The sequence below is a fragment of the Sus scrofa genome, chromosome 12 (assembly GCF_000003025.6).
Source record: "Sus scrofa isolate TJ Tabasco breed Duroc chromosome 12, Sscrofa11.1, whole genome shotgun sequence".
NCBI classification, from domain to species: domain Eukaryota; kingdom Metazoa; phylum Chordata; class Mammalia; order Artiodactyla; family Suidae; genus Sus; species Sus scrofa.
This window is the reverse complement of record NC_010454.4, coordinates 22,131,422-22,149,550: the sequence shown is the minus strand read 5'-3', so window position 1 is coordinate 22,149,550 and position 18,129 is coordinate 22,131,422. Positions and strand designations below refer to the sequence as shown.

Below are 18,129 nucleotides of genomic sequence, written 5' to 3'. Positions count from 1 at the left end.
TGTTGGCGGGCCAGCCCCCCAGTCCCCGGCCCTCTCTCTATCTAAAAGAACCCTACCCTCTACCCTATACTCTCCCTTTATGATTCCCTTTTTATGATTTCATTCTTTTTATCGGTAGTGGAGATAATTGGATTATATTTGTTTCCTTGTTGATCTCTTCCACTAGAATGTAAGCTCCAAGATGGGAGAAGGTTGTCTTGTTCAGCCACTGGAACTGGATCTATCAGCCTCCTCATTATTGACAGTTTGGGACCAGATAATTCTGTTGTGCGGGGCCGCCCCGTGCACTATAGAATGTTTAGCAGCATCTTTTTTTTCTGTCCACTGGATGCTGGTTGCACCCTCTGGTCATGACAGTCAGAAATGAGTCCAGAAGGAGTTCCCATCGTGGCTCAGCAGTAACAAATCCAACTGGCAACCATAAGGACACAGGTTCGATCCCTGGCCTTGCTCAGTGGGTTAAGGATTCAGCATTGCTGTGAGCTATGGTGTAGGTCGAAGACATAGCTCGGATCCCGTGCTGCTGTGGCTGTGGCCTAGGCCGGCAGCTGCAGCTCTGATTCAACCCCGGGCCTGGGAATTTGCATGTGCCACAGGTGTGGCCCTAAAAAGCGAAACCAAAAAAAAAAAAAAAGAGGAGTTCCCGTCGTGGCGCAGTGGTTAACGAATCTGACTGGGAACCATGAGGTTGCAGGTTCGGTCCCTGCCCTTGCTCAGCAGGTTAACGATCTGGCGTTGCCGTGAGCTGTGGTATAGGTTGCAGACGCGGCTCGGATCCCGCGTTGCTGTGGCTCTGGCGTAGGCTGGTGGCTACAGCTCGATTCGACCCCTAGCCTGGGAACCTCCATATGCCGTAGGAAGCGGCCCTAGAAATGGCAAAAAGACCAAAAAAAAAAAAAAAAAGAAAAGAAAAGAAGTGTCTCCAGACATTGCTAACTGTCCCTCAGGGGACAAGGGGTCACCCTGGCTGTGATCCATTGTTGTAGAACAGTGCTTTGGCACCTAGTGGGTGCTCAGTAAATATTTATTGTATGAATTCTTTTTTTTTTGTCTTTTTGTCTTTTTGTCTTTTGTCTTTTGTTGTTGTTGTTGCTATTTCTTGGGCCGCTCCCGCGGCATATGGAGTTCCGCGCCACGACGGGAACTCCTGTATGAATTCTTGAATGAATAAGTTCAGCAAGTTCAAATTGTTTGGAACACTGAAATACACATGTGTATATAGCCTTATGTTTCTTCCTTACCTCTTTTTGTAGCTGTCTCTGTGTGTCAATCTTTTCCATTTCTGGCACATTGATCTGTCCTTCATTATTTTTCCCCTCCATTCACACTTGCTAGCTCTTTCAAACAATGCCACTCTTTTTTTTTTTTTTTTTTTTTTTTTTTTGCCATGCCCACGACATGCAAAAGTTCCCAGGCTAGGGATTGAACTTGTGCCACAGCAATGACAATGCTGAATCCTTTCACCACTAGGCCACAGGGAACTCCCCAGAGAGTGCTACTCTTTTTGTTTTTTTTTTTTTTCTTTTTTTTTTTTTTTGTATTTTTAGGGCTGCACCCACAGCATATGGAGGTTCCCAGGCTAGAGGTCGAATTGAAGCTATAGCTGCCGCCCTACGCCACAGCCACGGCAACGCCAGATCCGAGCCACATCTGTGACCTACACCATAGCTCATGGCAATGCCAGTTCCTTTAACCCACTGAGCAAGGCCAGGGATCGAACCTGCAATCTCATGGTTCCTAGTTGGATTCGTTTCCGCTGTGCCACCAAGGGACCTCCCAGAGAGTGCTACTCTTAAATTTACTTGTGTTCAGTTCAACAAGTGACTGCTGAGCCTCTACTCTATGCTGTAAAATAGTAGGAAAGAACTATAGAAGGATACTCTGCTGTCTGTGCTTAGGAGCTTGTTGGATAAAATGGACATAGATCCATGAAAGGTTCCTGTAAAGTTTCTTAGTTCAGGGTAGTATCTAAACTGGTACTAATGGGCCCCTTTAGAGTTGAGAAGCAGTTGTTAGGTGCTTATCGGAATGGGGTGATTGCTTTTGAATTTGAAATCCAGTTTGAACAAAAACCTACCTATTCGTTTTTTTACCTGTCTTCATTTGTTACAGTTACCCTTGGTTTCTTGCTATTAAGTCTGCCTGCAGCATGGTTGAGGAATACACGGTGGCCTGGCTCATTTTGAACTTGTTTGATGGGAATGTTTCTAGGGTTGGTTTTATTGAATGGTTGTGAATAGCTGATTCATCAATGGGTTTTTAACGTCCTCGCTTGGAAGGTCTTGCCACTCTACCTACCTGGGTTTTTGAAGCCACATTCGGCAAGGCTTCTGGCTGGGATGAAAATACACCGAACAAAAACCCCATTGTCTGTTTTGTGACTTTCTTTGTCCCAGAGCAACTGATTTTTCTCTTTCTGCTGAACATTTATATTCCATCTCTGATACTGTTAGGTTTTTTTTTTTTTTTTTTTTTTTTTGATTTGAACTATGAGATCAGAAGAATTCCATTCGGGGGAACATTTCGAACCTTTTCCTATTGAAGACACCACTGTCTTCTCTTTGGATTATCTGGAGACAGAGTAGATAGAGCTAAGGGTCTTTCAGAGAGGATCTTCAAATGTCTCTTTTACCTGTCTTTCTGTTTCTTTTCATTGGGAAGAGATTTACTAGGACCTTAAAGAATTAAACATTTATTTAAGAAAGGAGAGATAATTTTCTTGTTGACATCCCAAATTCCTATTCATATGACTGATTTTTATAAGCCACTTTATAAGGAACTAAGGCCCCTGACACTTTGTTGAGGGACGCAGGCCACTTTAAAAAAAAAAAGTTCAAGGTCAGTTTTTTCCCCCTGTGGGATTTTGTGGGTACTTTGGTACAAAAACTGTAATTTACTCTGTAATCAAAGGAAAGTGCTGTTACCTGAGGTCTCTCAGCATGAAAATGGATGGCATTAAGATTTAGGTTTAAAATAAATTTTTTCTCATTGTAAAATAACTTGCAATTGAAACCTGAGTTTTATAACAGCAGAATGCCATTTGAATAAAGGCCTCAAATTGTAGTGGTAACTCTAGGATACCTCTTAGATCATTTTAAACATATGAAAAAAGCAACAACTAAATTGGATTCTACATTTATCAAGTATGAAAGGCAGTAGTAGTCAGTGTCTTTGTCCTCAGGAGGTTTTGTGCTTTTAAAATATAGGAATATTTGGATATTGAATAGAAAAATAGGTTTTGTCTTTGGAGGAATAGAAGGAAGCACTTTTTTTTTTTGTCTTTTTGCCTTTTCTAGGGCTGCACCCGCGGCATATTGGAGGTTCCCAGGCTAAGGGTCTAATAGGAGCTGTAGCTGCTGGCCTATGCCAGAGCCACAGAAACATGGGATCCGAGCCGTGTCTGCAACCTACACCACAGCTCACAGCAACGCCGGATCTTTAACCCACTGACCGAGGCCAGGGATCGAACCTCAAACCTCATGGTTCTTAGACGGATTCATTAACCACTGAGCCACGACGGGAACTCCGGAAAAACTTTTTTTTTTCAGGGCCGCACCCAGACTGTAGTGGCATTACACTGGAAGGAGTTTAGATTTTGAAAACATTCACAGTCATGTTTTTGATCAAATTCTACTCACTGACAAAGGTTCTTGGTTTCATAGAAGCTTTGGAATATTTACTCTTTCCTCTCGTCACTCCCAGGACATTGAGAGAAGTGTTTAAGTGGCTAACTCCCAGTTTACAGAGAGATTTTTGTCCACTTCTGTAAAGAGTTCAGAATCAAACCTCTGCAGTTTTCTTGCTCTTTGATTTGGGAGAGATTCAAGAAATGGGATTTCCTTGGGGTGACTTTTGGGGGATAGTTATGTTCTTGAGTTTTGGTTTTATCTTTGCCTCTTACTTTAAGGTTTTAGGGTAAGAGTTCCTGGCTTTAGTCTCATTTGTGAAATGAGGATCACTTACAAACTGTAATAAGGAGATAGTTGTGTAGTTTTTGAATGTTAAATATTAAGCCAGTCATAACTGACTAAGTTGTCACGTGGTTTTTTAATGATCTGATCAGATTCTAGTGATATGACTATACCAGGGGTCAGTAAACTATGGCCCATGAGTCAGATCTGGTCCATGGTCTGTTTTGTATGGCCCAATGACTGAGAATGGTTTTTGCATTTTTAAAATGTTGCAGAGGAGTTCCCTGGTAGCGCAGCAAGTTAAGGATTTAGCATTGTCACTGCTATGGTTCTGGTTACTGCTGTGACGCAAATTTGATCTCTGGCCTGGGAACTTTAAATAAATAAATAAATACATTGTAAAAATCAAGAGAAGACAAGCCACAGAGAGACATATTTGCAAAAGATATAATCTGATAAAGGACTGTTATCTAAAATATACAAAGAACTCTTAAAACTCAACAATAAGAAAATGAACAACCCAATTAAAAAGTCGACAAAAGACCTGAACAGGCATCTCATCAAAGAAGATATATAGATGGCAAGTCAGCATATGAAAAGATTCCAACACAATATGTCCTTTGAGAACTGCAAATTAAAACAGTAGGCTACCACTGCACACCTATTAGAATGACCAAGATCCAAAACACTGACAAGGAAGTGGAGCAAGAGAACCCCTCATTCATTGCGGGTGAGAATGCAAAATGATGCAGCCGCTTTGGAAGATATCTTGGCAGTTTATTGCAAAACATACTCTTATATAATCCAGTAGTCATACTCCTTGATATTTATCCAAATGAGGTGAAAATTTAGGTCCTCACAGAAACCTGCACAAGAATGTTTATTATCAGCATTGTTCGTAATTGCTAAAACTTGGAAGCATCCGAGATATCTTTAAGTAGGTGAATGGATAAACAGACTATGGTACATCCAGACAATGGAATGTTATTCAACACTAAAAGAAAGGAGCTATCAAGCCACGGAAAGAATTGGAGGAAACTTCCATGCATATTACTAAGTGAAAGAGGCCAATCTGAGAAGGGTACATACTGGATGATTCCAACTATATATAATATTCTGGAAAAGGCAGAACTATGAAGACATTAAAAAGCTTAGTGGTTGCCAGGGCTTCTGGGTGGGGAGGGAGGGATAAATAGGCAAAGCCTAAGAGAATTTTCAGGACAGTGAAACTGTTCTGTATGATACTGCGTTAGTGGATAGTTGTCATTATACATTTGTCCAAACCTATGAAATGTACAACACCAAGAGTGAACCCTAATGCAAACTGTGGACTTTGGGTGATAATGAGGTCTCAGTTCATCAGTTATAGCAAATGTACCACTGCAGGGTGTTGATAGTGGGTGATGCTGTATGTGCATGGGGACAGCAGTTATAGGGGAGCTCTGTACTTTCTGCTCAGTTTTGCTGTGAACCTAAAACTGTTATAAAAGGTAAAGTTTATTAATTTAAAGAAGTTGTCGGAGTTCCCGTCCTGGTGCAGCAGAAACAAATCCGACTGGGAACCATGAGGTTGCTGGTTTGCTCCCTGGCCTTGCTCAGTGGGTTAAGGATCCGGTGTTGCCGTGAGCTGTGGTGTAGGCCAGCAGCTGTAGCTCTAATTTGACCCTTAGCCTGGAAGCCTCCATGTGCCACAAGTGCGGCCCTAAAAAGCAAAAAAATAAAAAATAAAAGGTTGTCAAGGGAGTTCCCATTGTGGCTCAGCAGTAACGAACCCAACTAGTATCCATGAAGACTCGGGTTCGATCCCTGGCCTCACTCGGTGGGTCAAAGATCCAGTGTTGCCATGAGCTGTGGTGTAGGTCACAGATGCAGCTCGGATTTGGTGTTGCTGTGGCTGTGGAGTAGGCTGGCAGCTATAGCTCTGATTTGCCCCCTAGCCTGGGAGCTTCCATATGCTGCAGGTTCAGTCCTAAAATAAATAAATAAAAGGTTGTCAAAACAAAAGAATAATGTACAACATAATCTGGCCTTTTATAGGAAAGATTCACAAAGCCCTGGCCTATATCACAGTACAACTAGGAGATGAGGTGTCTAGTTTCTCTCTGATGTCATACCCAGTCCTCTGGTTCTCCTGCTATTCACTGTCTCTTAAGAGCAGAGTTGTTCTCATGAATTTATTTCTGTTTCACTTGCAGGTATATGAGTGACCTAAAGCTGCAAATTAAAACGGAGAGAGAGCAGTGCCAACTGCAAGCAGGGCAAGGATGCCAATTCCTCCTCCCCCTCCACCACCCCCCGGTCCTCCTCCACCTCCCACTTTTAATCAGGTAGGTGGTCCTTCCACCCGGCTCTCTCACAACCTTGATGGATACTTAGAACTTCCTGGTATAAGACGTAGCATGCTCAAAGACATGCGGTGTTAGAAGCTGGGGGATAAATAAGTAAAGTCCGTTTCCATCAACTAGTTGTCTGAACCCTGAGAGGTTCTCTCAGGACCATAATGGCCAGTCAGCGGAAACAAATCCAACTAGTATCCATGAGGATGTGGGTTCAATCCCTGAGCTTGCTCACCGGGTCAGGGATCTGGCATTGCCATGAGCTGTGTTGTAGGTCACAGACGTGGCTCAGACCTGCTTGGGTCTGTATTAGAAAGATCTTGCTTAACAGTGTGGATGGTAGATTGGGAGTTGAGACTAGTGATAGGTTGAAACTGGAGACAGAAGCCTCTGGCAATTGAAAATTGAAAATCTAGACTAAAGCAATGAGTACGGAGAGTGGAAACAAGGGATACTGAAAAAGCGAAATCTGGAGCGTGATGACACATGGAAGAGTGAGGAAGAGGAGGGAGGTTTGAATGACTCTAGTTGGGGGATTGATTAAATGATGATGCTATTTACAAGAGAAGCCAGTTTGTGGAGGAGGATATGAACTCAATTTAGGACATGTTAAGTAAAAATCTTTCTCTTTACAAAAGGAATATGCTAAGAAATGTATGAACTGTGGATAAGCATAAAGGAGCAATTACCTATACTCCAACCATTTATAGCAGTTTTGTGTATATCTTCCCCTCTCTCTCTTTGTGTTTACTTTAAAAGAGAGAGAGAGCTTGTGCTTTACGTACATACCGATTTCTGATCTGTTTTTATTCATTACAACATCGTGAATGGGAGTTCCCGTCGTGGCGCAGTGGTTAACGAATCCGACTAGGAACCATGAGGTTGCGGGTTCGGTCCTTGCCCTTGCTCAGTGAGTGGGTTAACGATCCGGCGTTGCCGCGAGCTGTGGTGTAGGTCGCAGACGCGGCTCGGGTCCCGCGTTGCTGTGGCTTTGGCGTAGGCCGGTGGCTACAGCTCCGATTGGACCCCTAGCCTGGGAACCTCCATATGCCATGAGAGCGGCCTAAGAAATGGCAAAAAGACAAAAAAAAAAAATGGTTAGTGATAGCATTAACATTTTTTTTTTTTACTGTACTGAAAATGTGAAAAAATTAGAGAATACTAATAAACATAGAAAGTGTTAAACTTTCTAAAACCTTTATTAACATTTTGTATATTTATTGTGGGAAAACTAGAAAATACAGAAAAACAAATATTTATTACTCGAAATGCACTAGTATCAGTATATATTATTGTGTGTACCTTTTTTCTTTCAAGTATAAGTATAAGCTACTCATTTTTAATTTTTTTAATTTTTATTTTTAAAATTAAAATATAGTCAACTTACAGTGTTGTGGCAATTTCTGCTGTACAGCAAAGTAACTCAGTCATAAGTGTATGTACATTCTTTTTTGTATTCTTTTCCATCATAGTCTATCCCAGGAAATTGGGTATAGTCCCCTGTGCTATACAGTAGGATCTTGTTTATCCATTCTAAATGTAATAGTTGGTCCTACTAACCCCAAACTCCCTGTCCATCCCACTCCCTCCCCACTCTCCCTTGGCAACCCAAGTCTGTTCTCTACATCTGTGAATCTGTTTCTGTTTTGTAGATAGGTTCACTTGGGCCATGTTTTAGATTCCACATATAAGTGATTTCATGTGGTATTTGCCTTTCCTCCTTCTGACTTCTTCAGTTTCCATGATAATCTCTAATTACATCCATGTTGCTGCAGATGGGATTGTTTAATTCTTTTTTATGGCTGAGTAGTATTCCATCGCATATATGTACCACATCTTTTTTTTTTTTTTTTTTTTTGTCTTTTGTCTTTTTGTTGTTGTTGTTGTTGTTGCTATTTCTTGGGCCGCTCCCGTGGCATATGGAGGTTCCCAGGCTAGGGGTTGAATCGGAGCTGTAGCCACTGGCCTACGCCAGAGCCACAGCAACGTGGGATCCAAGCCGCGTCTGCAACCTACACCACAGCTCACGGCAACGCCGGATCATTAACCCACTGAGCAAGCGCAGGGACCGAACCCGCAACCTCATGGTTCCTAGTCGGATTCGTTAACCACTGCGCCACGACGGGAACTCCACATCTTCTGAGTGTTAATTTCCTGCTACTTTGATGAATTTGTTTATTAGATCAAGAAGTTTTTGTGTGTGGAGTTTTCTATATATAGTATCATATCATCTGCATATAGTGACAATTTTACCTCTTCCCTTCCACTTTGGATACCTTTTTTTTCTTTTTTGGCTGCCTGGCAGCACGTGGAATTCCCAGGCCAGGGATCAGATCTGAGGCACAGTTGCAACCCAAGCCACAGGTGGAGCAACACTGGATCCTTAATCCACTGTGCTGGGCCAGGGATCGAACCTGTGTCCCAGCGCTCCCAAGACACCACTGATCCAGTTGTACCATGGCAGGAACTCTTTCTTGTTTCTTTTTCTTGTCTGATTGCTGTGGCTAGGACTTCCAATACTATGTTAAGTAAAAGTGATGAGAGTGGGCATTCTTGTCTTGCTTCAGATTTTAGTGGGAAGGCTTTCAGCTTTTCTCTGTTGAGTATTGTATATGGCTGTGGGTTTGTCATAAATGGCTTAAGTTATGTTGATATATGTTCTCTCTATTCCCACTTTGGTAAGAGTTTTTAATGAATAGATGTTGAATTTTGTCAAATGCTCCTTCTGCATCTTTTGAGATGATCATGTGGTTTTTTGATTTTTCTCTTGTTAATGTAGTTTACTACATTGACTTGTGTATGTTGAAACCATTTTTGTGAACCTGGGATGAATCACACTGGGTCATGGTGTATGATCTTTTTTTTTAATGTGTTGTTTGGTTTGGTTTGCTAAAATTTTGTTGAGAAATTTTTCATCTATATTCATTAAAGACATGGACCTATAATTTTCTTTTTTGGTGATATCTTTGTCTGATTTTGATATTAGTGTAATGGTGGCTTCATAGAATATCTTTTGGAGTGTTCCCTTCTCTTCAATCTTTTGAAAGAGTTTAAGGATCAGTGCAAGTTTTTCTTTGTATGTTTGGTAGAATTTGCCTGCAAAGCCATCTGGTCCTGGACTTTTGTACTGAGTTTGTTTTTTTTTTTTTTTAATTACATATTCAATTTCACATCTAGTGCTAGGTCTGTTTAAATCATCTATTTCTTCTTTTTTTTTTTTTTTTAATTTTATTTTCCCACTGTACAGCAAGGGGGTCAGGTTATCCTTACATGTATACATTACAATTACAGTTTTTCCCCCACTATTTCTTCTGTTGCAACATGAGTATCTAGACATAGTTCTCAATGCTATTCAGCGGGATCTCCTTGTAAATCTATTCTAGGTTGTGTCTGATAAGCCCAAGCTCCCGATCCCTCCCACTCCCTCCCCCTCCCATCAGGCAACCACAAGTCTATTCTCCAAGTCCATGATTTTCTCTTCTGAGGAGATGTTCATTTGTGCTGGATATTAGATTCCAGTTATAAGTGATATCATATGGTATTTGTCTTTGTCTTTCTGGCTCATTTCACTCAGTATGAGATTCTCTAGTTCCATCCATGTTGCTGCAAATGGCATGATGTCATCCTTTTTTATGGCTGAGTAGTATTCCATTGTGTATATATACCACATCTTCCGAATCCAATCATCTGTCGATGGACATTTGGATTGTATTTCTTCTTGATTCAGTTTTAGTGGGCTGTATGTTCCTAGAAAGATGTCCACTTCTTTGAGGTTGTCACATTTGTTGGCATGTAATTGTTCATAGTACTCCCTTATGGTTTTTTGTATTTCTGCAGTATCAGTTGAGATTTCTCCCTTTTTGTCTTTTTTTTTTTTTTTTGTCTTTTTAGGGCTGCACCCAAAGCATAAGGAAGTTCCCAGGCTAGGGGTCTAATTGGAGCTGCTGCCGGCCTACGCCACAGCCACAGCAATAACACCAGATCCAAGCCGCGTCTGCGACCTACACCACAGTTCATGGCAATGCTGGATCCTTAACCCACTGAGCAAGGCCAGGGATCAAACCCGCAACCTCATGGTTCTTAGTCAGATTTGTTAACTGCTGAGCCACAACGGGAACTCCATGATTTCTCCTTTTTGATTTCTTACTTTGTTTATTTGGGTTAGCTCTCTTTTCTTGGTGAACCTGAACAGAGGTTTGTCAATTTTGTTTACCCTTTCAAAGAACTAGCTCTTGATTTCATTGACTTTTTCTATTGTTTTTTTAATCTCTTTCCTCTCTGATCTTTATTATTTCCTTCCTTCTGCCTACTTTAAGTTTCGTTTGTGCTTCTTTTTCTGATTCTTTTAGATGGTAGGTTAGATTGTTGATTTAAAATTTTTCTTGTTTTTTTTGAGGAAGGCCTGTATCACTGTGAACCTCCCACTAAGAACTACTTTTTCAGCATCCCATAGATTTTGTTTTGCTTTTTTTTGTTGTTGTTGTTTGTCTCTTCGTTTTGCTTTTTAGGACCACACCCACAGCATATGGACGTTCCCAGGCTAGGGGTTGAATACCACGGATACAGTGATGCCAGATCGGAGCCACATCTGCAACCTACACCACAGCTTATGGCAACATGTGATCCTTAACCCACTGAGCAAGGCCAGGGATCGAACCTGCATTCTCATGGATGCTAGTCAGGTTTGTTACCACTAAACCACAATGGGAGCTCCCCCATAGATTTTGTGTGGTTGTGTTTTCATTATTATTTGTCTTAAGGGTTTTTTTAGTTTCCTTTTTGATTTCCTCATTGACCCAGTTGGTCTTTTAGTAAAATGTTGTTTAGTTTCCATGTAGTCAGTTTTTTCTCATTTCTTTTCCTGTGATTGATATCTAGTTTCATGCCTTTGTGGTCAGAGAAGATGCTTGAAACAATTTCTATACTTTACTGAGCTCGATATGCCAGACACTGTACTAAGCTCTTAAAAAGTGTCATCATTTAATTCTCAAACTTACCTTTTGAGATAGGTTCTATTATTACTCTTATTCTGTAGAAGAGGAAACTGGAATCATGCTATATGTATTGTTTTATAGTATTTTTTGCTTGATTGTGTCAGACATTACTTCCATGAAAAGACATTTACTTCTATACCTTTAAGAGCTTAACTGGCCAAAAAAAAAAAGAATGTATAAATAAATAAATGATTTTATTTTATTTTATTTATTTATTTTTTTTGTCTTTTTTTGCTATTTCTTGGGCCGCTCCCTCGGCATATGGAGGTTCCCAGGCTAGGGGTCGAATCGGAGCCGTAGCCACCAGCCTACGCCAGAGCCACAGCAACGCAGGATCCGAGCTGCGTCTGCAATCTACACCACAGCTCACGGCAATGCAGGATCGTTAACCCACTGAGCAAGGGCAGGGACCGAACCCTCAACCTCATGGTTCCTAGTCGGATTCGTTAACCACTGCGCCACGATGGGAACTCCCCAAATAAATGATTTTAAAAGAGCTGTCCTGGCATTCCATTGTATGGTTATACCATCATTGTTCTTTTCAGTTGAACTTTATTACTTTCACGTTATGTTATGCTGTTATACACCATTTTTGCTATTATTAACATCTTTGTGCACTTCTCCAATTATTTTCTTTTTTTTTCCCTATTTATGTACTTTGGATTTATCTGATTATTTTCTTAAAGTTAATTCCTGGAAGTAGAATTCTTGTGGTGACTTTTAAGAGATGTCTGATATGTAAATTACTATCTAGAAAAAGCATACCAATTTATCTTTTCCTGGGTAGTAGGAAAGAGTACCTGTTTTCTTGGATCCTTGTGCCCACCATAGGGTGGTGTTTATTTGGTGGGTTTTTTGAGCATCTTCAGTGTGCCAGGCACTGTGCAAGGTGGTGGTTCCTGTCTTCACAAAGCTGGCAATTTTAGTGTTTTTTTTTTTAATTTGCTTTTTAGGGCTGCACCCAAGGCATATGGATGTTCCCAGGCTAGAGTTTGAATTGGAGATACAGCTGCCAGCCTACACCTGACCCACTGATCAAGGCCAAGGATCCATCCTGTATCCTCAGGGATATTAATTGGATTTGTTTCTGCTTCACCGCAACAGGAACTCTGAATCTAGCAATTTTATATTTTAACCTTTACCAATTTCATGGGTAAATAATGATACAGTTTACCCCCCCCCTTTTTTTTGTCTTTTTAGGGCCACACCCATGGCATAAGGAGGTTCCCAGGCTAGAGGTCCAGTCGGAGCTACAGCTGCCAGCCTATGCTACAGCCACAGCAACACCAGATCTGAATTGTGTCTGCAACCTATACCACAGCTTATGGCAACACCAGATCCTTACCCTGCTGAGCAGGTCCAGGGATTGAATCTGTGTTCTCATGGATCCTAGTTAGATTCATTTCCAGAGCCACAATGGGAACTCCTAGTTCTTTTTTTTTTTTTTAACCTTGCATTTTTTATTTTAGTTGAAATTGATTTTTCACATTTGCTGGCTCTCTTGATTTCTTTTACTCAATGTTTTTCAAATATATTGCTTATTATCCTCTTGATTTCAAAGTCATCTTTATATATTATTGCTGTATAGATTTAGGACACTATGTTTGTTTCTATCACCTGTCACATTTGTCACCAATGATTTTTCCTCTCATAATGTCATCTGCTTACTTACTTAAATTCCTAAGTAAATAATTTGTAATAAGCAAGTTTGTTGATCTTTTCCTTTATTTTGGTTGTCTTGCTTAGAGGGTCCTTTTTCTGTTTTTTTTTGTATATGATATTTCTTTGGTTTTATTTTTTTCTTTTATGCTTAAAATTTTATAATTCAACTTAGCATTTGAGAGTAAAGCTGTGATGTCGGTATTTTACTTTATTATTTTTTTCTAAAATTAACCAGTTGTTATTAACACCTTGTGTTTAATAAACTATCCTTTCTGCACTGATGAAATGCACTTTTATTATTTTTTTATATTGACCTAGGCATGCTTATGGACTTTTATTCCATTTATCTAGCTGTCTGTCCCTATGTTCCTGTTGTAGTTGGTCATAGGAATATTTCAATATTTAAATGAGATAATGAGGTGTTCCCTTCATGTCTCAGTGGGAACGAATCTGACTAGTATCCATGGGAACACAGCTTCGATCCCTGGCTTTGCTCAGTGGGTTAAGGATCTGGTGTTGCTGTGAGCTGTGGCGTAGGTTGCAGACTCAGCTTGGATCCTGTGTTGCTGTGGCTGTGGTGTAGGCCAGCAGCTGCAGCTCTGATTTGACCTCTGGCCTGGGAAGTCCCATATGCCACGGGTGCAGTTCTAAAAAAGCAAAAAAAAAAAAAAAGAGAGAGAGAATGAAATTAATGTGTACAGTGTCTGAGGTATATACATTAGGGTTTAATAAAATGTTTGCTTTGATGGTGATGATGCACATAAAACACCCAACATGTGAGCCTAGCACATAGGAACTCAGGAAGTTTTAGTGCTGGCCTCCTGGCAAAAGCTTCTGAATAAGAGGGAGACCTATACCCTGCACAGAAGGTACAATGTGAGAAAAATGAGAAAAAGTTCTAAAAAGGATGATAATGGACATTAATAATGTTGTCTGGCACGTGTATCTCATGGAATTCAGTTTGGCTTAAGACATTTGTCCCAGGCTTGTGATGCTGGGGACTCTTTCAGGTGAACGTATATTTCCCTTTTCCTTCAGGCAAACACTGAGCTGCCCAAGCTGAGTAGAGATGAGCAGCGGGGTCGAGGTGCTCTCTTACAGGACATCTGCAAAGGGACCAAACTGAAGAAGGTGACCAACATTAATGATCGGAGTGCTCCCATCCTTGAGAGTGAGTCCAAGCTTCGTTTCCTCCTGAATCACCAGCGTTCCAAGATTGACCTGGAGACTGGGCCGGGCTGTCCTTTTTTCGTGCTGGGGTCTTGAGAGGGAGAGGTTTGTCTTGGGGTGGTCTTTGACTGTCTTCCCGCTGTTCGTTGGAATACCTTAGGAATTTCAATTCGACCTTTGAGAAGCGTTCTTAGGGTCTTAAGCCTCCCATCTCCTATGTAACTAGTGCTTGGTAGTGGGGCACATCCTTGGCTGATCTGTATGGAGACCACCACAGTCTTAACGCTCAGCGACAGCAATGATTTTATAATTGCTACAAGTGTTCATTCTGAAAGGCCCCTGGGAAGTTTGCTCACACCTGGGTCCCGGAGCCATTAGCCCTGTTACCATCTGGGGCTTGAGAGGAGAGCCTGGACAGCTCTGTTGGACACGTCTTCATCCTGGTTACCCCTCTGCCCTAAACAAAAGAAGACTGGCTCCTTCTTTTTGTTCTCTTTCATCACAGCAGTTCCATCCCCACCCCACATGAAGCTGTGAAGGAGGGAGACCCAGCTTTCTAGTGCAGTGGAAAGGCAAAAGCAATATGGGTTTGTCTGCAAATTAAAGGCCGGGTAGAGGAGGGGTTTCTCCTCAGGATTGGCTTGGTCACCAGCTTCAGAGCATGTGAAATGAAAAACCTAATGGTATACTTTCCAGAACCCAAAGGAAGCAGTGGTGGTTATGGCCCTGGAGCAGCTGCCCTGCAGCCCAAGGGAGGTCTCTTCCAAGGAGGAGTGCCCAAGCTCCGCCCTGTGGGAGCCAAGGACGGTTCAGGTATCTGAAAAGCACCCAAGCCCATTTGTTTCCAACTGGTCGCGAGTGGGCCCGCTGGGATTGCGGGCTGTGGTAGAGCCGGGAGGAAGGAGGAGTGGGAGCAGGGGAGGAGTTAAGAGTAGAAGAAAGCAGAAGCTGAGGGAGTAAATCAGAATGCCTTCACCTTGTATCAGTACTGTTTGTGAATGGGCCCTGTGCCTGAAACCACCTTAAAACCCAGAACTGAACAGGCACTTTGCCTGCTGCCGTGCAGGTTGCACTAAGGATGCGGGTGATGCGGAGCCACTCACTGGCATGTCTGGCTGTACTGACCCGGTGCTGTCTGGTGTGTTTGTAGAGAACCTAGCTGGTAAGCCAGCCCTCCAAGTCCCCAGTTCTCGAGCTGCTGCCCCAAGGCCTCCGGTGTCTACAGCCAGCGGGCGCCCTCAAGATGACACAGACAGCAACCGAGCCTCACTCCCAGAACTGCCCCGGACGCAGAGACCCTCGCTACCGGACCTCTCTCGGCCTCACGCCACCAGCAGTACGGGCATGAAGCACAGCTCCTCCGCCCCTCCTCCGCCTCCCCCGGGGCGGCGTGCCAACGCGCCCCCCACACCTCTGCCTATGCACAGCAACAAAGCCCCGGCCTACAACCGAGAGAAACCCCTGCCGCCCACACCTGGACAGAGGCTTCACCCGGGTCGAGAGGGACCTCCTGCCCCGCCCCCGGTCAAGCCGCCTCCTTCCCCTGTGAATATCAGAACGGGACCAAGTGGCCAGTCTCTGGCTCCTCCTCCGCCGCCTTACCGCCAGCCTCCTGGGGTCCCCAATGGACCCTCCAGTCCCACTAATGAGTCCGCCCCTGAGCTGCCACAGAGACACAATTCTTTGCATAGGAAGACACCAGGGCCTGTCAGAGGCCTAGCGCCTCCTCCACCCACCTCAGCCTCCCCGTCTTTACAGAGTAACAGGCCACCTCCGCCCGCTCGAGACCCGCCCAGTCGGGGAGCAGGTAAGTGCCTGGAAGCGCCTCTTCCCCCCGCCTCACCCGCCCCCGTCCTGCTGAGAGCGAGTGTATCCTTTCCCCCAGAGCTCTCCAGTGATGGAACCTACGTGTTCAGCAGGTTCATTGAGTGCCTTTTTATGTGTTAGACTCTCTTGTTAGGGAAACCGGCAATCATTAGAAAAGACCAAAAAATCCTATTCTGCTGGACATTCAAGCAAATAAATTAGTAAAAATTCAAAGTATATGGATGCTTTAGAGAAAGATAGAGAAGGGGAGTGGGCTATACTGAGGTGGGGATGAGGAAATATTTTATATTGCAGGAGTGGGGCTGGGCGTGGGGTCAAGGAAGGCCTTACGGTAACATGACAGTTTGGCGAAGAACTAGAGAAAGTGAGGGAGTAAGTAAGCTAAGCAGGCATTGAGAGCAGCAAATGCAAAGGCCCTGAGACTGGCGATAGCAAAGAGACCCTCACTGCAGGACGCGGAGGTCAGAGAGCGAGATTCCACAAGAGAACTTTGGAGACTGTGTTTTACTCTGTGAGATGGGGAGCCATGGGGAGGGTTGGAGCATGAAAAAGTAGAATTGATTTACCTTTGAAAAAGGTCACTGGCTGCTCTGTTGAGAACAGACCGCAGGAGGACAAAGGAGCCGCAGGGGGACAAAAGGGCCATAGGAAATGCTTAGAAGGCAAGTTCAATAAACTGGGTAGATGGGTAGGATCACAGCAGGTTTGGGGGAAGATAGGTGTTCAGTTTTGGGTGTCAAGTGTGAGATGCTTGTTAGCTGGCCGGGAGGAAATAATGAATTGCCTATTGGGGTGAGGTGTAGGCTAGAGAGAGAGGTTTAAGGATATTGAGAACCACGTGCTGGGGTGAGATCACCTGGGGAGTGAGTATAGCTAGAGAAGAAGTCTGAGGTGTGAGGCCTTCCACTGGAGAGGTCAGAGCAATAAGAGCATAAGCAGAGCAAACAGAAGGGGCCGCTAGTGAGGAAGGGGGAAGGACGCCAAGACAGAGCCAGCAGCCGTGTCCTGTGCTGCAGGTGAGTCAGGTAAGTTGAAGACTGAGATTGGCCTTGGCAACGTGGAAGTCGTTTTGGGGACCCCCCCCCCACAACAACATGTGGCCCTTGTAAGTGGGTTTAGTGGAGTGGTGGAGGGAGAGTGAACGTGAAAGTCTAATTGGGGTGGGTTGCAGACTGGAGGAATAGGAGAGGGAGCAATGAAGATAGCGATAGAGAAATCTCTTACGGAGTTTGCTCTCAGGCAGTCAGGAGCGCAGCTACATGGAATGGTTACTGGAGGAAGATGTGAGATTAGGGGTTGGGTCCTGTGGCATTCTCATCGTGGCTCAGTGGAAACCAACCCGACTAGTATCCATGAGGATGCAGTTTCGATCCCTGGCCTCGCTCAGTGGGTTAAGGATCTGGCGTTGCCATGAGCTCTGGTGTAGGTCACAGACACAGCTTGGATCTGGCACTGCTATGGCTGCGGCATAGGCCAGCAGCTATAGCTCTGATTCAACACATAGCCTGGGAACCTCCATATGCCACCAGTGCAGCCCTAAAAACCAAAAAAAAAGGGCGGGGGTGGGACTTGTGTATGTTCCCCCCCACACACACCGCTGAGATAAGAGATATTTCCGCATCTGTATGGTGATGGAATGATGCAGTGAAGGGGTGGAAGTTGTCTGAGTAGTGTCCTTGGGGAGGCAAGAAGGAATAGAATCTGATCCGAAGGGCAGGGGTTGGCCTTCGATAAGAACACAGATAGTTCTTCCATGGGAACAGCAGGGAAGCAGAGCGCATACGCAAAGAAGCAGGTGGGTGAGTGGGTGCAGTGGTAGGAGCGTGTGGAAAATTTCTTTTACTTTCTTTTTTGCTTCTGTTTTCCTGGTGAAATCAAAAGCAAGGACATCTGTGAATGAGAATGAGGGAGATTTGAGGGAAAAAGATAGCAGGCAGTGGCCATGGGGGAGGGTGAATGGAGGAGGGAGCTGTGCTGGGATGACCAGCAACACGGAAGGCCCGCTCGTGCTCAGGGGCCGCACATCTAAAGGGAGGTTCCTCAGCTCAGCGTGTGTTCGGCTGTGCACCTGCAGGCACCGGGTCAGGGCAGAGCTGTATCTAACCCAGTGAGCTTTTTGTTTTTAGGTATGTGTGACTCTAAGGGAATGTAGGGCAAGGAAGTTAAGGGTGTGTGTAGGGGGGGTGATTGTAACAAGGGACCATGGTCCAAGCCTGGGTAAGAACGGGA

General features: G+C 43.7%; 1 protein-coding gene across 5 annotated transcripts in view; it reads left to right on the top strand.

Annotated features, from left to right (window-relative positions):
- The window catches only part of WIPF2 (WAS/WASL interacting protein family member 2), a 45,508-nt gene that overhangs the window by 15,091 nt on the left and 12,288 nt on the right, over positions 1-18,129 (top strand). For all 5 annotated transcript variants that reach the window (XM_005653907.3, XM_005653906.3, XM_021066134.1 and 2 more), the window contains 4 exon segments: positions 6,107-6,238; positions 13,942-14,074; positions 14,770-14,886; positions 15,224-15,880. In XM_005653907.3, coding sequence (XP_005653964.1) covers positions 6,176-6,238; positions 13,942-14,074; positions 14,770-14,886; positions 15,224-15,880 — 970 coding nt within the window. In that variant the 5' untranslated portion in view covers positions 6,107-6,175.